Consider the following 22,548-nt stretch of genomic DNA (forward strand, 5'->3'; position numbering starts at 1 on the left):
GGGCATAAACTTTGTAAATGGAATGTTAGAGTTCTTGGTGCTTACAATATCCTAAAGTGTTACTGGCAAAGAGGGTGAGAAGCAAAGCACATTTTGGAAGTGAAGCCAAACTTCTGGGTGAGTTGACTGCTTTGGGAATGAGTAGTTCATGTGTTGTACGTTTAACTGGGTGAACCTGGTGCTGTTTCATTCTGCCAATGCCAGACCCGTAGAAGGTCCTTCCTGTGTGGTCTATGATCAGTTCCTATTAAAAAAAAGGTGATCCTAAAATTGTGACTTGGTCGTTTAAAAATACTTGCTCTTGAAGTGGGTCTCTGTACAACAAAATGAATGGGAGTTATTCAGGGCAAGTGTGCTTGATAACAAGCCCTTGCATGGGGCTGTGTTTAGAGTTTCAGCCCAAATATGCCTTTCCTTGCTAGTGTTAGATAGGACAGCACTGCTTGCTCCTTCAGTAATTATTTCCATTTTGAAATTCCAGATACCTAATGAAGACATTAGAGGCCTCTCTTTGGATCTGTTTTATAATAATAAAATTTATTTAGGGGAGGTTTCCTGTTACTCTATACTTGTTTTGAGCAACACATTCACTAACATTCTGGAAGAACAAAGGCTGAGCACATTATAATCATGAAGCTCAGACAGTGGGGGCATTGGGTAGTATTTTCTAAGAACTATGTATTGTTTTTAGCTTATATTTAATATTGTATATGTTTGGAAAAATGTGAATAAACTTAATTAACCCCCCCCCAAAAAAAAGAAGTCAAAGATTCTCAGTGGCCATCTGGCAAATCAGAAGTGTAAGAATGAAAAATGGCCATCTGCCTGCTGAAAGGCTAGGGACTCAGTTGAAGGTCAAAGTCCTGAAGGTCATTAATGAGTCCAGGAAGATTCTAAGTCAGAAATCTGAGGGTCTGTGCAGGAAGGCTGGAGAGTCTGCTCTGGAAGCCTGAGGGAACTAGAGATCAATGTTCAAAAGCAATGGTGACTGGAACTCTTCTGAAGAAAAAAGGGCAGACTTTCTCTTCTTTCCAGGATGAGTCTCTCCTCCTTAGTTTGATGGCCTACATGTCAGTCATCCACAAACACACACAAACCTTTACAAATCTGCTATGCAGTTCTTACTCAAGTTGACATATCATAGTTAATGACAACATATGAGAATCTTGTGGTCACTCCTGGAGGCTGCCTGGCAAAAAAGGAAGCAAGCATGGGATCTAGAAAGGAAAAAAGCCAGTTTCAGTCCAGTGGTCACAAATTATCGAGTCCTATCAGGTAGCCAGACCTCCTCTAGTTGATCCACTCAGTTACTTGTGCAAGCCCCCACATACCTAAAAATAAAGGAGGCTGTGTGAGGTCAAGGAACTTCCTTGAGTGAAAGCAGAGTTGGCAGGTGAACTGCATGCATGGGGCTCTAAAGCTGCTGCAGGGGCTCTGGCTTCCTGCCCACCAAAGGGTGTCTCAGAGACCTCTCGTTCCACCTGCCTCATTTTCCCTGCAATTCCTGGACCAGGCCTATGCAGGACCACACTGCCACTGGCTTCCTGGGGCTGAGCTAACATTCAAGTGCCCACTGTATGAGGTCAGAAGGGACCTCATGCTCCCTCTGCTTAGAGTTTGTGGTGACAAGAGAAAAGCAAAGCCAGGTGAGGAATGGGGACAGTCAGCTGGAAACTGAAAATGGACACGTCATCTTCAGCTAGAGTTTCAGAGTAGCCTCCAGGGAAGAGTCCTGATTTAGCTTCCAAAGCCTGCTGGGGCTGGGGGTGTCAGCCTCCAGGGAGCTGCTCAGCTATCCAAGGATAGATCCTGCAGAGCAGTGAGGCCCCACCCACTTTTATCAAACACTGACATCCTGACCCACTGGACTAAACTCAGCCACCCCAAAGCCCTCTTCTAGAGCTCAGTACCACAGAGTTGGCACCCTGTGGCCTAGATGCAGCGGTGGCTTCTTTCATTTCCTATTCTTCTGTTCCTTTGTTATCCCTGTTTAGTAGGTGATCTCCTGTAACTAGCTAATGGTTCTTTAGATGAAGCATATCTGTGATCTTCATCAGTGAGGGTTTTGTTCAAGAGGAAGTATACTGTGATTACAGGTGGTACATCTGCACTTAAGAGGCCCTAGGACAGCAACGGCTAACCTTTTAGAGACTGAATGCCAAACTGCAACCCAAAACCCACTTATTAATTGCAAAATTCCAGTGCTGCAATTAAACCTGAATACTGAAGTTTTCATTTAGAAAAAATAACTCTACATTAACATCATTTGTTTTAAAAGGAAAACACAATACTACATGTGCCATAGGTTTGCCACAGCTGTTCTAGGGGCTCAGCAGAAGAAGTGATGGAGGCACATTCCTGTGCTTTGGTAAAGGGAGTCTAGGCTTTGGCCTTGGGCTAGAGTTTCCTGCTACAGTTGAGAACACTGAGGGCTGAATCAGCATTTCAATGTGAAAGTGATCTCAGGATGAGGGCACTTGCCTCTGAACATGGGGGAAGCCAGCTAGGGGACTCTCAGGTTTTCTACTTGTCCTTCTGAGGCCTCTAAGCTCCATCCCATAATTACACAGGTCAGACAACTTATACCCAGAGATGTCCCGCCTAGCTGTCCTCACTGTCCTGGTGAATAGCGTCCTAGTCAGGATATATGACATCACTGACCCTAGTACAGGAAATGGATGAGATGGGAACCCTTTAGGATTGCTGAGCACACTCCTCCAGTGTGGCACCTTTAGCAGATGCTGAACTTGAAAATGCCCTGAGGTCAATGTATGGTTTCTTTCCAGGGTTGGAAAAGTGCTGGCCACTCTTATTTTCTACCTTATTTCTTTAGCTTCTATTGCCATAAAATATTACAAGCTATTTCCCCAAGTCTCAAAGTAGGCATATCATACATATATATGATATGTATAACTAAGAAAAAATACTAAAGAGAGGATCATTTCAATATTACATATTTATTCAAATGTATGTGAAATAACATCTTACAGTATATAGTACAGAATAAAATTATATAATTTATTTGAATAACAAAACAGTCTTCTAAGAGAAACATTGCTCATGAAGATTTTTGTGTCCCCCATGGCCACATCAGAGTCCCTCATTTATGTCACAAAAGGAAGATGACAGGGGATCATAATCTGCATACATTTTGGATTCATCACAAATTCAAAGGTGGAACAAGAGTCCACGGCAGCGGTTTCAGCCAGGATGACCTTGTCCTCGGTGTTGTTGGCTGAGTTAGCCTGAGGACCACATTCCTTTGAAGCCCTTAAAAAAAGACATATACAAAGCACAGGCTTAGAAGTTCTCTTTTCAGTGCATTTCTTAGAATTCTTGGGGCTCTCTGGGAAATTCAGGGCTGCAGCCAACCACACATATGACACCAGGCCTGGATTATAGCTCCCTGCCCCTGTGCCGAGTTCCTCTCTCATCCCTTCCTCTCCTACAGCTGCTGTACATATAAACTCAGGCTACAAAAGTAAGGAAAACTGACTAGCAAGTGGACAACACCCAGCTAGTTGCTGCAGGTCTTGAAGAAGCAGGAGGAAGGAGGAAGGGGCTGAAGCTATGTCTTGAGCTCCAGGGCCTACCATCTAGCTCCCTAGAATGGGGACACCACTGCTGCTGACAACCAGTCTGTCCCATCTTTTGGATCCTCTCCCCAAAAAAGCACCACTTGCTGTCACACACTCCCTCTTTGTTAACAACATTCTACTTACTAGCTTACAAACCCAAGATCCTGTAGCCACCCAACTTTGCCTGTACAAATCTGCCTTTGGTTCTTGACCTCACCTAGGGCATGACACCAGTAGCAAGGACTAGACCCTACCAAGCAGACAGCCCCAGGTGTCCCATTTCAGGGGGGTGTTGTTCACTCATCCCCAGGACTCACTTCAGTGCCTGGAATATTTTGACATAAAAACAGATGACAGCGCCTATTAGCATGAACATGATCCCCATGATTCCACTACAAATGATAAGTAGTATCGTTGTCTGGTCAAAAGTCACAGACATACCTAGGCAAAGAAGCACAGACAATCAGTGAAGGTTACCTCCCTCCTCTCTCAGGAATGAGTAGCCTAGAAAAGGAATAGAGCCCAAACACAGATCTTTATATGTGTAAGACAACAGAGAATCTTCTCAGGGAGAACTTGGACCCCCTGTGTGGATAAGATGGTTTATTTCCACATGAAAGAAACTAAGATGCAAAATTCATAGAGAACAGAATGACAGGCAGTGGAAAGAATCTTTACCTTTCACAGGCAGTGATGTGACTTTATGTAATAAAAAGGCTTACAGTGCAAGATCCTGAGTTCAATCCCCAGTACCAAAAAAAAAAAAAAAAGGCTTACACAGGAGCTAGTGGTTTTACTCACAGACACCTGGACCTCCCAAACTATGTTCACAGTCAGAAGTAACCATTCGCTATACATCAGGCTCAGGGTCTCCTATGGGGATGATGGCTCCAGAATGTTATTGTTCTGACGATCTCCAAATCCATTTTGTAAATTTTGCATTTTTTAGGAGGGAAAAATTTTGAATTTTTCTACTAAAAACTGTTGTTATGCTTCTAAATCCTAAATCTTAAACCCTCCCGGGAAATTCAATTTTTAGTTATCATTTTGCTTAGTCTAACTCTCTTAAACTGGAAAAATGTGAATAAGGGGAGTAGAAGAAACAGTCTGACTGCCAAGCATACTTACTACCTTATAACTGTTCATGGCTGGATGAAGGCCAAGTTTTAAAAATATATACAATTAAAATACACTTTAGGAAAACAGAACATCTTATGAGAAGTTTCTCATACCTTTAATTTGAAAAGGAGAATTCCAATTAGTAAGATTCAAGTTGAAGAAATCACTCACTTTCAGAAGCTCAGTCTTCCACCAGAGTAGGTAGAATAGAAAGCCACTGTTAACTCCAATGCCTGCCTCAGTCAGTACCCAGGCTTTGTGACATCACCTCTCTCTATAGCAGCTCCCTTTCATGGAGTTCTGAATTCTAGTCCATGCTCAGATATATTTCAGCACCAATGGAAATAGAAATGCCTGAACATTACCTTAAATCATTACCTTTTTAGGTTTTCTTTCCTTCAGAGAAACTTATGGTATGACTACTAATTGAAACCAGATGTGAGCTGGGTATGGTGGCACAAGCCTATAGTCTCGGCATTCGGGAGGCTGAGGCAGGAGGAGTGCCACAAATTGGAGGCCAGCCTGAACTACATAGTGAGTTCAAGGCCAGCCTGAGCTATGTAGGGAGACCTTGTCTCAAAAAACAAAAACAAAACAAAACAACAACACAAAACCAAATACGGGATTCCAATCAGTTTAAAAAGACAATAATGGCTGGGGATTTAGCTCAGTGGTGCCGACGCCTGCCTTGCAAGTGCAAGGTCCTGAGTTTGATCCCCGGTAGGAAAAAAAAAAAAAGACAATAATGTGGGGGGGCAGATATGTAAAAACACTCATATAGCTAAAAGGTCAATGAAACAAGATTAGTTAGATTTTATGTCTTACTCACAGAGTGAAATAATATATAGCCATTCAAATATAGGTTCATGGGCATCATATCGTACATTAAGAGGAGAAAACTCAAAAAAGCCACTGGATTAGGATACACATTTTAGCCAGGTCTCTATGATTTGCAAGTAGTTTGACCAAGCAAAGCCAACTCAATTAAATGAGGGAGTTATTTTAACTACCACAGGTAATTCCATGCTGCTCTGGCAAAAACATGAATGAGGTCACGAACAGCAGAAAAGATTTCAAGAAAATTGTAACACAACAATCTATGAAAATTTTCTCAACAAAACAATGAAAAACCTAGCAAAACTTTTTAAGAGTCAGCTTTTTCAGAACTCTGAAAAACAATGAAAATCCTGCAGCATCATGTAAAGCATTTATTCAAGAGAAACAACCAAAGCTCAGTATAAACAATAAAGTTTGTGACACTGTCCAATAACTCACCCTCTAGCTTCATGGTAGCCTTGAAAATAACCCACATTTTGAGGCACCCCCCAGAGGGACATAAAAAAGGTAGAGCTCCCCAAAAACCCACCTATGAGTCTATGAGGCTTTGAGGGGACATTAGATATAAATTGTAACCCCTGACTTGTGGTTTGTAATCACCATGTATAACGGAACAATCATTTTATTTTTGTCTCTTGTTCTTGGCTGAAGAGTGATTCCCTAAATAAAGAAAAAAGCCTTAATCATTAATCTGCTTACTTTAAAATAACTCATTATAAGAGCAATATATGTTACAGAAAAACAGAAAGCAAAGATAATTCCAAAAAATTTTATATACACCCATCCACTCACAGACACTATTAGTAATTTCACATATAAACATTTTCTCTACTATCTTTCTCCTTTTAGATTTTCCAAATATTTGCATATACTTTATACATTTAAGCAGGATCATACTTTGTATCCTTTGAATAGATTTTCTTCATATATACATCATAGGCATCTTTCCTACAGATTTGCCTCATTTGAAAAAAGAAACTATATATATGGTAATTCTTTACATGGGTTTACCACAATGTATATAATCTGTAAAATGTGTGTTCTAGTATCTATTATAAGCATATCATACCATAATTTACATAAGCTGTGAAAGTGTATGTCTTCAATATCTTACTATTATAAGTGTCAGGTAAAAGGGCCGAAGACCAAGACCAGACCAGGCCACAACAAGCCTTTATTAGGGGAATAGATCTACTGGGTTGTCTCTGAACAAAGGAGAGACAAAAGCAATATGGCTGGGGCAGGGAGAGTCTTTTATAGAGACTGGGGTGGGGTTTGTAGGGGCTGAGGTGGGGTTGACTGAGGTAGTGACTAGGGAATGGAGGAGCCGGTGATGTCACTAGGTGGTAGGAGGTGAGCGAGTATTAGGTTACTCTCTAGGTGGGAACAGGGGCATGCTGGGAAGAAGGGTTTGTTCTTTGGTGGGAGCAACCATCTTGGCATGACGTCACACAGGGGAAGGGGCAAGACACCATAGGAAGAGGGCAGCAACTATACATAATAGCTGCTGAGGTGGTGGGAGACCTATCAATAAGCATATCATAATTAACACATACATGTTCATACATCATATTAAGATTAATTCTCTGTATAGAATTATCAGTCAAATTTAAATTACCAGGCCAAATTCCACATATTTATATATTGTCTAGCTGTCCTAAAGACATGTGGTACTTGTATTACGTCACCTTCCACTAGGACTATATAAAAGCAAGTGTTTCCCATATTGTTCTGGAAATTGCAGAAAGAAATACATGGAGACACAGAATTCGGGTAAAATAATAAAATTTTACTTGCAAGCAGGCAGTACTGCCAGAAACTGGTCTGGTCATTGTCAGTGCTGTTCTCTGTTAAGTCTCTTCTTTTTATACCTTTGTTAGTCATTATCTCATCCCTAGTGGTCTTTGATGTGTGAATACAATTCTGATTCCCATTTATAAGTCACAGACACAAGATAAGCACACCCAGGCATTTGCAACTTTGTTAGGTTAAAAGGTTATCTATAATGAAGTTACTGGTTAAAGAATCAGATAACCATCACCTTAAACAATAAGAGTTATGGGAAAAGCAAATCTTAAAGGAATACCTTACTTATTTTGCTTCCACAACTACCTTAATATTCAATCTACTAAGTTATCTAAAACTTTTCCCTATCAATATTATGTTCCACACTGGTGTGTGTGTGTGTGTGTGTGTGAATGTGTGAGAGTGTGTGTTTGTGGTGACTGGTTGTTTTTGTGCTGTGAGGGACTGACCCATGGGCCTTGGCCATGCTAGACCAGCACTTCTACCACTGAGCTACACCCCAGGCCTAAAATGTTACCCACTTTTTCATGCAGTGTTGTGATTGAACCCAGGACCTTACACGATAAACAGGCATTCCACTGCCAGCCCATTTGGTTTTGTTTTAAATCTTTGAAAGGACTTAACTAATCTCATTAAAAACTTGTGTTTACTTTGTCCCTTCATCCTCCATCAAATTTATTTGCAGAACATGGTAAAATTAAAAGGCACAAAGGGACAGGACTTTTGATAGCCTCTCTTAGAAAATGGCAGGTCAGTTTTGAAGACTACCTGTTTGGCCTCTCATAATCATCTTGTGAATAAGTATCCTGCTGGCCTCCATGGAAGTGTATCAATTCAATCCACACATAGACTTGTGTGAGAACACAGTGGCTGTGTAGTTTATTATCAGCAATCCCAAAACAGTGAGTGCTTCCTTTACTCCACTCTCACCACAGAAGGTTAACAGTATCATAACTAAAGCTCTTCTGGGGCATCAACATCTAGACATGGTTGACACTAAGTCACTACTTGTGAAATTTATAACAGCAGACTTTGTCCTGCTATTTATTCATAGTATAAATAAGGTACCATTATTGGCTTTTTAAAACTTCTCTGCCCTTCTCCAAGAATGCATATATAAGAAGATATGTGCATATAAGAGCTTGTGGGTCAAAAGGCTGATCTGGATGAAGGTGAGTAGCATAGCTCTATCAAGTGCACATAAATCTGCCTGATTCTATTGGTTAAAATACAATCAATAGATGCAGGCAGTTTATTAGTTAAAGAGCGAAGAAGAGATTAGTCACGTGACAAAGTCATTGCCCCAGACTCAAAAAAAAAAAAAAAAAACCAAAATGACTGAAAGGTGAGGTGTGGAACATTTTGTAGCTAAGGAGCCATTGTGACGAGGGCAAGGCAGGAAGCCTCAAATTTCATCCTAACTAATGAAGCCATTAGAAACTGACTTATAATATGAAAGCCTCCATTAATAAAATTTATCAATTTATATTATCAGAATTGTGACCATACAGTTGTAAATGACATTTCTTTATTTTCTTGTAATATTTATGGAATGAGTACTGGATTCCTTTCCATATACATTTAGGATATATATGTTTTAATTTGCCTTGATTTTTAAAATGACCCCGATTATTCAATTTCCATGGGTTTATACTTTCTCTAGCTACTCATATCTAGTTTCTTGTCATGATTTGATAAGATTTTATCTAAAATGTAGTACAATCCTGACTTTTCTTTGTTGATTTTTTTCTCTAGATGATCTATTGGTGAGAGCTGGGTGTTGAAATCACCTATTATTGCTTCTTTAGGGCTTATCTCTCGTTTTCATCTAGTATTGTCTATTTTATAAAATTGAGTGCACTGCATTCAGGGCATTGTATGGGCATGCATGCATGTATAAAGTCATCGGCTTTCTCATGAATTGTTTTCTTTGTATATAGTGAACTTCTCTGTCCCTTTGACCTCAAGTTTGTTCTACTCAGTATGAGTATAGCTTCTCTTGCTTGCTTTCACATTCCATTTGCTTAGAATATCATTTTCTATTCTTTCACTTTCAACCTCAGCACGTCTTGCCCATGAGATGAGTTTCTCAAAGGCAGCAATTTATTATGTCATGCTTTCTAATCCAGTTTGCCAGGTCTTTTAATTAAAGATTCAAACCACATACAGTCAGTGCTATTACTGAAAGGAATGTACTAGTTCCTGGCATTCTATTGTTTTTCTCCTGGTTCTTTTGTAAAATATTTCTTTATTCATAGTAGAGGTTTGATAGTTTATTGAACAAATGACATTTGATATTTTCCTCATTCTCATTTATTTATCCATTCTTCTAGTGAATGGATTTCATGCTCTCATGTCTGGTTTTTATCTTGCTTTTTCTTCTGTGTATAAGTTCCCTCTAGTTATTTTCCATAGTGCTCCTTCAGTTGTCATAAATTCTTTTAATTTATATTCATCTAGGGAGGTTCTTATTTCTCCTTTGATTTTGGACAATAATTTTCCTGATACCGCAATTTAGGCTGCCAGTTTTCAAATTTGTGATTCTGTGTTCTCCTAGCCCTTAGAGTTTCTGCTAAGAAATGTGTTATTTTGATGAGTTTCACTTCATATGTGACTTGGTGTTTTGTTCCAAAAGCGCTTTTTTTCTGGTTAATACATAATAATTGCAATCATTGTAGGGAGTTGGTTCATGCATATGACACAATTTAATTCCTTTTACTTACCTTTCCTTTTTCTACCACCTCATCCCTTCACCTATTGGTTCTGTTCCATTTGCAAAAGATCTATCTCCCTGTTTCCTATTATACATATTTCATTTTGCTCTTTATTTATGTTTTGGGCTTCTCACATAAGAGAAACGATGCATTATTTTAGCTTATGTGTCTGATTTATTTCACTTAGCATTACTGTCTCAAAGTACATCAATTTTCCTATAAATGTTTATCCTTGTTTATAGCATAGTGCTCCATTGTGTATAAATATAATTTTCTTTATCCATTCATCTGTTGATAGACATACAGACCACTTCCAAAATTAAGCTTTTGTTGTGCAGCTATAAATAGGGGTATATATGCATCACTGTAATATGTCTTCAACTGTTACTGGAATACTCAGTGTTTCATATGTATCTAGATATCTATCCATTTCTTCTAAATTCTTCAATTTATTAGAGTGCAGATTTTCAAAGTAGTTACTAATAGTCTTCTGGATTTCAGTGGTGTCCATTGTCACTTTACCCTTTGCATTTCTTTTTTTTTTTTACCCTTTGCATTTGTAATTGCATTGATATGTCTTTTATTTCTTTTTTCTTTTTTTTTTGGTAAGACTGGTTAAGAGTTTTTGTCCATTTATTCTTTTTTTTTCTTTTGAAGGATCAGTTCTTCAATTAATTCTTTGTACTTTTTGTCTCAATTTCATTAATTTCTGTTCAGATCTTTATAATTTCCTTTCTTGTACTACTTTTGGGTTTGGACTGTACTTGACTTTTGACCACCTTGAGGTGCATCATTAGGTGATTTGGGCTGCTTTTCTGATATGGGCATTCACAGCTATAACCTCCCCTCTTAAAACTGCTTTCATTATGTTTCATGGGTTTTGGTATGTTTTATGGCATTACTTTTTGACTCAAGGAACTGCCTAATTTCTTCCTTTATTTCTTCTCTGACCCATTGATCATTCAAGTGTGTGTTGCTTAATCTCCATGTGTTTGCTTAATTTCTGTGCTTTCTTGTGCCGTTGATTTCTAGTAGTGATAATATGCATGGTATAACTTCAATTCTTTTTAACATGTTTTCTGGGTTAGCACATGGTCTATTTTGAAGAAATTTCTGTGCGCTGATGAGAAGAATGTGCATTCTGTTGTTGAGTGAAACACTGTGGATATATATACATAGTCCATATTGTTGAAGGTGTGGTTCAAAAATGATATTTTTTTTTGTCTAGTTGATCCATTTGTGATAATAGGATACTGAGGTTTCCCACTACAATTCTGTTGATTTTTATCTCATCTTTGAGTGTTGTTTTATGAAGTTGGGTGCTCTGCTGTTCTGTGTATACATGTTTATAATCACATCTTCCTATTGAATTATTCCCTTAACCAGTATGTAGTAAACTTCTTTGCCTTCTGACCAGTGTTGGCCTTAAGTCCACTTTGTCTAAAAATAAGATTATCTACTCCTTGCTTTCATGCTCCCATTGCATGGAACCTTGTTTTCTATCCTGTGACTTTAATCTATGTTTTTTATTTTTCTGGATGTACCATACCATTGGGTTCCAGTCGGCCAATCTGTGTCTTTGTTTTTTATTGGTGCATGTTTGTAGCACAGTATAATTACATTCATCATGGGGAGTTGGTACATGTACATGAAATTTCTCAATTCCTTTCTTTTCCCTACCACATCTCTCATTAATTCACCCAACAAGTAGGACCTAATTTGTATCTGGAAGCCTAGCTGCAAGGGAGTCTGGGAAGTATAGGTTTAGGTTTCTAATGTCTCCAACCAGAAGAGAGTGGAATGAGCCAGATTGTGAGAGCCCATCCACAGCATTCACTATACCCTCCATAGACGTGGCACCAAATAACACTCCCACCAATATAGGAGCTTATCAACTTTAATCCAATACATGAAAAAGGTTCCTTAATCCTTTCATTGGAATTTCTCTTGAGATGTTGAGCATCCCATGTTTTAGTTGTGTTTGTTTTTATTTTTAAGACAGTCTCCTTACATAGTCCAGGCTGGCCTCAAACTATAATAATCCTCCTGTGTCAACCTCCCAAGTGCTGGGATTATAGGGTATACCACATGCCCAGTTTGAGCATTCTGTCTTACAAGCCATCAAAATGTACGTCTGGGGCTGGGGATTTAGCTCAGTGGTTTTTGCCGCCTGTTGCACAAGCACAAGGACCCAAGTTCAATCCCTGATACCAAAACAAACAAACAAAAATGTACATCTGTGTGAATAGAATACAATGTGAGTGTTGCCTCCTAGAGTCATTTAGGTTTACTATAGTATGGGTAAAAGCAAGTTACTAGTTCCTTCTGTAAATTCTTTATGTCCCTTGCCCATACTCTGGCTGACCAGCCTGCTTCCCTCCCTTCTTGGCTCCCTGTTCTTTCTTTCTTTCTTTCTTTCTTTCTTTCTTTCTTTCTTTCTTTCTTTCTTTCTTTCTTCTTTCTTTCTTTTCATGATATATTTAGCTGGAAACATACATTGGGCCTGAGCATATGCATCTTTGATGCCACATTTTCCAAACCTAGACTTTAGTGACAAAAAAAAATTTTTAAGTCATCTTCCCCCAGGGGATGGTCCTAGTGAGGGGTAAGGAGGAGCAGCCTCTAACCAAAATGTCACAAGGATATCAAGTTCTGGAACTCTAGGATTTCACAATGAAATTGTATTCATAGTGCTTCCCCAGTGCCAGTTTACACAAAATTCTCATTTGCCTCCTGCCTGCCACAGATTTAATTATAGATCATGCTGGATGGAGGGATGAAGACACAGTGTGCCTTCTGAGCTGGGTGGCTGCTCCTGCCTGCTGGGCTTGCATTCTTGTGGTTTATAATGTCTTCTCAGGTGAATAATAACCTCCCATTCATGCCAGGCCTTTTGGTCTTTGTTGATGACCGATGGGGATAGGAAGCCTGAGCTCTCAAATCCAAGAACAGGCTGGTCAATCAATCAGCCCACATAGTCAGAGCCACAGAAAGTTCAAGTTGCTGATGCACGAAGACCCAGTATACAGAGGAATATACCACTTGTCAGAAAGTTTGGAGTTGAAGGTATTTTGGGGGGGATGTGGGGAGAATTCCACAACTGATTTCATGTGACTGACAGGTTGCAAGGGGCACTGAAAATACTGCATACAATTACCTGTAGGCTTTGTACTTAAGGTGCATATAAAACAAATTTTGTATTTAGACTTGGGGCCCATCTCCAAAATATCACATTACAAATATGTAAATATTCCAAAATCTAAAAAAATCAAAAATGCTTCCGATACCAAGCATTTCAGCAAAAGGATACTCAGCCTGTACCTACTGCTTAAAGTTGTTGTGGGGATTCAGTGATGATGCTTGGCACATGCTAAGCATTAAAGCATTAAGACTTTTTTTTTGGTGGTCCTGGGGATCATACCAAGGACCTCATATGTTAAAAGCAAGCACTCTATCATTGAGCTACACCCCAGCCCTAAAAAGATGTTTGTTAAGTATTCTTCCCAACACCCTTTCATGTAGCCTCTTCTGCAAAGGGCTGTAGCATGAGCTATTACCATATAATCACCACCACCCCCCAACCCAGCAGCCTAAAATAATCACTCAGGAGTCTGTAGGCTGGCAGGGTGGTTCTGTGGCTCTGAGCAGGCCTGGCTAAGCTCACCTGGGCTCTCTGACATTCCCAACAGTCAGCTGGCAGGTATAGGATGACTACATACGTGCCTGCCAGTTGGCTGGCTGTCACGGGCACAACAGGTGTAACTAGATAATGGTTCTCCATCAGCTGAGGCTGGATTTATTTTCATGACAGAGGCAACATCTCAAGAAAGAGCAGAAGCCTGCCTGATGCGGCACACTCACTTCTGTGGCTTTCTAATGGCCATAGCAAGGCCAGCCCAGATCCAAGAGTCGGGTAACAGACCCCACAGCTGAGATAGGAGGAGCCACAAAGTCATATTATGAAGGGTGAGGATACAGGGAGGGAGACAGTGGACAGTTTTGATATCAAACTACCCTAGAGCATGCATGCCTGGTTTTAGGAGTTCAGAATAGATTTATCCATGGAGGAGGCAGGAGAATCAGCTGCCAGCATTGAGGCCAGATCAGCTGAATTCAAATCCCAGCTCTAACACTTACTTTGAGGCCTTTGGGTGATTCACTCTACCTCCCCAGCTTCAGTTTCCTCCCAGGGCTGCTGTGAGGACCAAGCAGGAACCATGAGGAAAGGGCTGAACACACAGCCGCGCCTGGCACACACAGAGGGCACAGTCGATAAATTTAAATCTCATGGCCCTCCTGGGCCTGCATCCTAAGATGGAGAGAGAGAAGGGAAATGGGCCAGGAAGGCGCTGATTTCAGATGGGGAACCATGAAATGGCAATTAGAGTGAGAGCTTAATTATAGTTCTTTGGGAAAAGAAGTGAGGAATGCAATCTGGTGGGGAGAGAGGAGGAGGAGGGAAAAGCTGAGCCACTGGAGAGGCATCTCCCTTCATCCCCTAAAAACTGTTAATGACATTTTAATTCAATGTTTTGCTGTCTGGTTGCAGAAGTACAAGTGCTCACTCTGTGGAGTTTGGAAAATACCCAGACTGTTTCCCCCACAGTCTCACCAAGCTGATATGACTCACATGAGCCTCGGTATGTGCCGACTTGATACAAGTGAGGTGTCTCTAGTGAGGATTCCGAGAGGAGGCATTGCTATTCTCATTGCACGGTGTGGTGAGGAAACAGGAACCAGAGAAAGTGAGTAATTTGTCCAGCGTGTTGTGTCTCATCACCAGCAGAGTCCATATTTATATCCAGGTCACACAGCACTACCTTGGCACAGTTGATGCTTGGTCTCTCCATATTTTTTTTTCTCTTTCAGGCAAGTGTACCACTATTTTATTACCCACCTTTTTTTTTTTTTTTTTTTTTTTGGTGCTTGTGATTGAATCCAGAGCCTGTGCACTCACTCTACCACTGAGCTACACCACTTGTCCTTACTACTTTTTGTTTTTTCATTGAACACTGGGAGCACTGAACACATCTTTTTAAACTTAAAACAAATTTTTTTTTTGGTACCAGGGATCGAACTCAGGTCCTTGTGCTTGCGAAGCAGGTGGCGGAACCACTGAGCTAAATCCCCGGCCCTAAAACAAATTATTTTATTTTTTAAAATTTTAAAATTTTGAGACAGGGTCTTGCTAAGTTGCCCAAGCTGGGCTTGAACTTGCAATCCTCCTATCTCAGCCTCCTGAGTATTTGGAGTTTCAGGCATGTACCACCACACAGGTTTGCCTTTATTAATTTTCTTTTTTTGGTACCGGGGATCAAACTTGGGACGTTGCACTTGCAGGGCAGGCGCCAGAACCACTGAGCTAAATCCCCAGTCTTCTTATTTTTTTTGTACCGGGGATTGAATCCAGGACCTTGCACTTGCCAGGCAGGCCCTATGCCTTTGAGCTAGATCCCTAGCCCTGCCTTTATTACTTTTTAAAAGATTGTTTAGAAAATTAATACATTTCTTTCTCCAATCTTAGTTTTTAGCACTAATCCTAAAAGAGTAAAAGTTTGTCTTCCTCCTCCTCTTTTTAAAAAATTTGTAATTTTGATATAATTTCAAATTTACAGAGAAGTTGTAAGAATAGTACAAGAAATTCCCAGATAAAGGCGCATATCTCTAATGATGACTGTCATCATTATATTGTATACCTAAAATGTACCAATAGGGCCGGGGATTTAGCTCAGTGGTTCTGGTGCCTGCCTCACAAGCACAAGGTCCTGAGTTTGATCCCGGGTATCAAAAAAACCACAAAACCAAAAACTAAAATGTACCAATAAAAGGACATACAAAAATAAAAAAAAAAATAAATAAAATAAAATAAATTCCCAGAGACCTTTTACCCACATGAACCAGTTTGGTTCCCCACTTTCCTTATAATTCTCTCTCTCTCTCTCTCTCTCTCTCTCTCTATATATATATAAATATATATATAATATATATATATAAATATATATATATTTATATATAAAAATATATATATATATTTATATATATTTGTGTATGTATTTTTCTAAACTATTTAAGATTGTATTGAAGTGCTCGCTTCGGCAGCACATATACTAAGATTGCATTGAAAACATCACACCCGTAGGCCTAAATACACCAGTGTGTATTTCCTAAGAACAAAGACATTTCAATGCATAATTACAGTACAATTAGGGTCAGGGATTTAGCTCAGTGGCACTGTGCCTGCCTCACAAGCACAAGGTCCTGAGTTCAATCCCGGGTACTGGAAAAAAAAAATGTTTCCTACTTGTTTAGTCAATTTAGGAGAACACTATGGTTACAGTACAATTAGCACACTCAGGAACTTAACATTTTTGATCTTTGAAAAAATCCCTTGATAGCTGCTGTGTTGTACACATCTGTAATCCCAGCTCTAGGAAACTGAGGCAGGGGGATTGTAAGTTCAAGGCCAGCCTGGGCAATTTAGAGAGATATTTAGAGAGACCTGGTCTCAAAATAAAAAATGGCTGGGGTTGTAGCTCATTATGAAAGCCCTGGGTTCAACCCTCAGTACCCCACCCCACCCCCCGCCCAATAAAAAGGTCCTTTGATTTTGTACAGTATAGGAATAATTAGGCTGGGTGGTCACACAAAACCAAGTCTCAATTCTGATCCTCCCACTTACTTTACTAACAGTCTTGGGTAAATTATTTAATCTCTTTGAAGCAAAGTGGGGACAATCAAACCCACTCCTAAGGTTGCTGGGAGGATATAAAGGAGATGGTGCCTGGAAACTCCCGCAGAGAACCTAGTACATGTAGGTTCACTATTGCTGTTATTAATGGGATCAATCCTCACCCTAAATTAAAGTAGGAAGAAATTATAAGCCCTCAAGCCTGTCGGTAATTACTGAAGGAAGAGTATGAGCTCTACATAGAGAAACCCTTGGCAGAGACTGGCAAGTCAATGGGAAACAGCAAACAATAAAAGGGTTTGTAGGAAAAGGTATAAATAAGAAGCAAAATGACTCCAAGTTGGACCTGTCTTGTTTCTCAAATTCACCTGATTATAGGACTCACCTGGAGAGTTTTAAAAATACAGATTCTGATCAGCTGGTCTAAAATGGGGCTCTGGAATCTATATTTGTAACAGATCAGGCAAGTTTGGGAAGCTGGATTCTAAGTGGGTGGAATAGCATGGACTTATTCCCTAAGGTGGCTAGGAAGGGTCAGATAACCCCATCTGGAAATCATCATCATTATTTACTAAGCACCTACTGTGTGTCAAGTACCAAGTTCAGCATATGGCTACAATATTTATTTAATTGTCACAAGATTCCTAGGAGATGGGGATTATTGTCCCAATTCCCAATTAACCATCTGTGTGGTTAACCTGAAGCTCAGAGTTTAATGAATTTGCTGCCCTCCCTCCTCAGCCTCCCAGTGCTGGGATTATAGGTGTGCCACCATGCCCAATTTATCAGAGTTTAACGACTGCCCAGGGTCACATACAACAAGAGATCCCAGTGTCTCTGGTGTCAGAAGATTTAGAAATCACCCTAAACTGACTGATTAGGACACTCAGTGTCAGGAGCAATTCTGCATCATTTTGGGGAAAAATCATTTGATTAGGCCTAGTTCTCCTGCCTACAGGCCAGCTATGGGATTTCGAGACAAAACTCCATCTTGGCCTCCAGTCATAGCTAAGACCTCAATGGTCCGGTGATGCTGTGATGCACCAGGACAAGATTACATCAGCTGAAGACATCCTGGGAGGAACAAAATCTTCATCTACTCAATTCCTCATTGTTCTTGGATTTCCGCTGCCCCTCAGTCATTTGTTACACTTTGTTTATCCCGATGTACTGAACTCTCTGAAAGTCATTTGTTAACATTTGTTTCTCACGATGTACTGAATAAAAGGTGCGGTAAGCTGAGGGCTTTCCTCTTTGCAGCCAAGAGCAGCACTGATTGGGCCCAAAGCTCAGCTTCTTCTCAAAGTCTCATTTTTTCTACCTTTTGTGTATAATAAGTCAACTCACCTTGTGCTGTCTGCCGTGGCTCGCAGCAGACTGGGACTTACTGCAGAGGTGCTAGTAATGTCCCCTTTCCCTGTTCCCTACAACTCAGCTCCATCCATTACAAATATGATCACACATTATGCTTAGGAATATCACCGTGCTCGTTAGGTTTTTAGAGCATTTTCTAAGAATGCCTTTGATGAGGTAGAATTCACATACCATAAAATTCATCCACTAAGCATGCAATTCAATGGTTTTTAAAATAATCACAGAGTTGGGCCACCGTCAGGGCTGCCATCTTGTGGGAGGAAAACCAACACCTGGCTCGGAGCAGCCACCTCTGAGGTCTCTGGCCAGTGTCACTCCAAGAATCCACAAGGATGGGGAATATCTTTGTGAACCTCTTCAAGGGCCTTTTTGGCAAAAATGAAATGCGAATTCTCATGGTGGGCCTGGATGCTGCCGGGAAGACGACGATTCTGTATAAACTGAAGCTTGGTGAAATTGTGACCACCATTCCTACCACAGGTTTCAGTGTTGAGACCGTCGAATACAAGATCAGCTTTACCGTGTGGGATGTGGGTGGCCAGGACAAGATCCGGCCACTGTGGCGCCACTACTTTCAGAACACCCAAGGCTTGGTCTGTGTGGTGGATTGCAATGACAGACAGCGTGTGAACGAGGCCCGTGAGGAGCTCATGAGGATGCTGGCTGAGGATGAGCTCCGGGATGCTGTCCCCAACGCGATGAATGCAGCTGAAATCACAGACAAGCTGGGGCTGCAGTCTCTACGCCACAGGAACTGGTACATTCAGGCCACCTGTGCCACGAGTGGGGATGGGCTCTATGAAGGACTGGACTGGTTGTCCAATCAGCTCCGGAACCAGAAGTGAGCCAGAACCCCCTTCCCCTCACTTCCTCCTCTCCGCTCTGCACTTTCCTCTCATGTGGCAAACGTGAGACTCTGGTCCTGAGTGCCAGAAGCTGCCTCCATGGGCTGGTCACCGTGTGCATGCACCGTGCTGTACATGTGGAGATGCAGCCTGCAGCCAGGTTTTTATTTAATGTAAATAGTTTCTGTTTCCACTGAGGCAGTTTCTGGTACTCCTATGCAATATTACTCAAATTTTTTATTGTAAAAAAAAAAGAATCAACTCACTGTCAGTACTGAGAAGGGATTTGGGCACATGGGCACCTGGCCTCCAGGGGCCACTGGGCTTGTAGATTGTTATCAGGATCTATTCAGTTTGTAACCCAAACTCAGTGCATTTTTAAAAATAGTTAAAAATTACAAGATAAGGAGAACACTTGAACACACAGGAGGCTATGCCTAGTGTAGGTTTTGCAGTTCTGCTTGAACACTAGTCATCAGATTGGCTGTTGCACTGGGCACACAAGACATGACAAACAAACGCGATCCACTGCATGGTCAAAGTAAAGACCCCATGGCCTGCCTATCTTTGGGTCACCTGCATTCCACAGCGTGCCTGTACTCATGTTCTCATGGTCCCCTCAGGGTGGGCTGGGAGGACTGTGATGGGGGCGTGGGAACCAGCCTCACCCTCGCCCAGTGCAGCTGGAGTAGCAGCCCTGTCCTCAGTCCCTACCCAGACACGTTGGCCAAAGTCTGGGTCTCACCAGAAGGAGCACCTGTAAGCTGGGTCGGCCGGTCCATTCCAGACCACGGTCCCGGAGCACTCCCACCTCCGTGTGTGAAGTGCCTTCCTCCCTCAGCCTGTAAGGGTCCGATTTGCCATCAGAAAAGACCACCTGTACTTTTTTCTTTTGTATTTTGATAAACACTGAAGAAACTGGAGCTGTTCAATTTATCTTGGGGAAACTGGTTTATTTGGTGTTATGGAACCTCTTACTGCTTTCAACACACGATTAGTAATCGACTGTTTTGTATACTTGTTTTCAGTTTTCATTTTGACAAGCACTGTAATCATAATCATTAGAATAAAGTCTCTTAACTATTGAAAAATATGCATATATAATCACAGAGTTGTGTAACCGTCACCGTAATCAATTTTAGAGCATTTCCATCACTCAAAAGAAACCTGGTGCCCACTTTCACTCTCCACTCCCCCGCCCTAGCCCCAGGTGAACACTCGTCTATTTTCTGTCTCTAAGGATTTATTTATTCTAGACTTTTCATATATATAAAATCATACACTCTGTGGCCTTTAGTGTGGCTTTTTTTTTACTTTGTGTAATGTTTTCAAGGTTCATCCATACTGTCACATGTATCACAGAAAGCTTCATTATGTTTTACAGCTGAATGTTTCATGATATAGATCCATACAATTTGACTCCATCAATTGTTGTTTCTACTTTGGGGCTATTATGAATAATGCTGTTATGAAACTTGTGTGCAAGTTTTTGTGTGGATGTAGTTTCATTCCTCTTGGGTGTATACCCAGGGGTAGAACTGCTGGATCATATAGTATCTCTGCATTTAACCATTTGGGGCACTGCCAGCCTGTTCACCAAAGCCACCGCGCCATTTTACATTCCCACAGGCTGTGCATGAAGATTTCTTTCAGGACCCTTTTGTAAATACAAACATAATAATCCTCACAACAAGCCCAGAGACGGACAACATCATTTGTATCTTCCAGGGGAGGCCATCGAGGGGACACCAGCTATGAGGACTGAAGGCTTGGGTGCCAAACCCTGAGACTGGCCTTTTCCCTACACAAAGCCTGAATTTGGAGCCAAAAGAGTAGACTTTAGGTCTTTGGGAGGTGCTGGGGCAGTGGGCAGGGAGGAGGAATCTGCTGCTCAAAACCTTGGTATGGAGATGGAAACTTCTAGTTTGAGGTGCAGAGATGTCAAAGCCACTTCTGGTTTTGTTTTATGGGTGAGAGCCAGAGCCAGGTTCTTACTAATTAATGATGGTCAGAGTGCTCTGACAAGATGGAGTGCTCTGCAAACATCAGCCATGAATTATTCAGAGCCAGGAGGGGAGGAAGCTGCTCAGGAAGAGGAGAAAACTGAGCCCTCTGAGTTCCTCTCCCAATTTGCATGACCCTGAGCAGACCCCACTGGGCTCATTTGCTTAGTTTAAACAATAAGGCCAAATGTGAGTTCTCATTCTCTTATGATACTAGACAAGGAAGGACCTGGTAGAGAGGGGCTGGTGACATAAGCCCTGTTACTACCCAGCCTGGAGGAAGTACAAGCCCAAGCTGCCCTCACTAGGTGGCTAACAAAAATATATAACAATAACACCAGCACAGAGCTTCAGCAGTTAATGAGTCTTTTCTTTTTTTTTTTTTTTTTTGGTACCGGGGAGCAAACTCGGCTCCTTGTGCTTGCGCAGCAGGCGGCGAAACCACTGAGCTAAATCCCCGGCTCTAATGAGTCTTTTCTATAAAGTCAGATGTGTTGGTACACGACTGTGACCCTAGCATTCTGGGAGGCTGAGGCAGGAGGATTCCAAGTTCAAGCTCAGCCTAGGCAATTTAGTGAGATCTTGCCTCAAAATAAAAAATAAGGGGATGTAGCTAGGGGAAAATAAATAGGGGATGTAGGGATGTAGCTCAGCATGAAGGCCCTGGGGTCAATTGCCAGTCACACACACACACACACACACACACACACACACACACACACACAGAAGGAAGAAAGAAGGAAGGAAAGAGAGAAAGAAAGGGAGAGTAAGGAAGGGAGGAGAAAAAAGCTACAGAATAAACATTTTTGGCTTTGTCACACTATTCAATGTTGTCATTGTACAAAAGCATCCATTGACAATACCTAAACGAACAAAGACAGCTCTCCAAAAAACCGCGGACCCTGAAATTTGACTTCTATGTAATTTTCATGTGTTACATACATTAATCTTCTTTTGATCTTTTTCCAACCAGTAAAATGTAAAAGCCATTTTTAGCTCCTGGAATGTATAAAAACAGATATTGCTTCAAAATGTTAAATATAATTACTATCTGACCCAAAAACTCCACTCCTAAGTATATACCTAAAGTAAATGAAAATATAGGTCTACACGAAAATTTGTACATAAAAGTTTATAGCTGCATATTCATAAGAGCCATAAAATAGAAGGAAAACAATTGTCTTAATTGATGAATGGTTAAATCAAAGAGGTATATCCATACAATGGAATGTTATTCACTATAAAAAATAAATAAAATGTTTATATATGATACAAAAATGGATGGACCTTGAAAACATTACACTAAGTGAAAGAACTAGTCCAAAGAGAACATATTGTATACTTTAATGTTTTAAAAAATGTACTCTTTTTATTAGTACATACCTATAGTACAGAATGATCACATTCCTGTGGGGAGTTGGAACATGTAGATAATACATCTTAATTCTTTTTTTTTCATCCCCTTCCCCTCTGTATGCTTTAATTTGTATGATATGTCCAGAGAAAAAGAGTATCTCTAGGCCAGAATGGCAATGAGTGGTCGCCTGGGGTTGAAGGGGCTGAGAGGGCTGAGCAAAGGAGGAG

The 22,548-nt window shown here is 40.8% G+C and overlaps 1 protein-coding gene and 1 pseudogene across 3 annotated transcripts; one reads left to right on the forward strand and one right to left on the reverse strand.

The window, feature by feature from the left end:
- Positions 1–3,002: 3,002 nt before the first annotated feature.
- On the reverse strand, positions 3,003–4,919 carry LOC147830632 (protein FAM24B-like; annotated as a pseudogene). Its single transcript, XR_015441376.1, has 3 exons — positions 4,811–4,919; positions 3,896–4,019; positions 3,003–3,270 (listed from the first exon to the last, which is right to left on the reverse strand). The product of XR_015441376.1 is annotated as a protein FAM24B-like (transcript).
- A 13,517-nt stretch (positions 4,920–18,436) lies between these two features.
- Positions 18,437–19,029, forward strand: LOC101720961 (ADP-ribosylation factor 1-like). Of its 2 annotated transcripts, XM_087187758.1 has the most exons (2): positions 18,440–18,596; positions 18,705–19,029. In XM_087187758.1, exons 1-2 carry the CDS (start codon positions 18,449–18,451, stop codon positions 18,959–18,961), a joined length of 405 nt encoding a protein of 134 aa, XP_087043884.1. In that variant the 5' UTR covers positions 18,440–18,448; the 3' UTR covers positions 18,962–19,029. The 2 variants fall into 2 exon arrangements, with proteins under 2 accessions (XP_087043908.1, XP_087043884.1); XM_087187782.1 differs by having other exon boundaries at positions 18,437–19,029.
- Positions 19,030–22,548: the final 3,519 nt, after the last annotated feature.

Source organism: Heterocephalus glaber, unplaced genomic scaffold (genome assembly GCF_053883595.1).
Source record: "Heterocephalus glaber isolate CG9 unplaced genomic scaffold, H.glaber_assembly_v1.0 deba00000071, whole genome shotgun sequence".
Taxonomy (NCBI): domain Eukaryota; kingdom Metazoa; phylum Chordata; class Mammalia; order Rodentia; family Bathyergidae; genus Heterocephalus; species Heterocephalus glaber.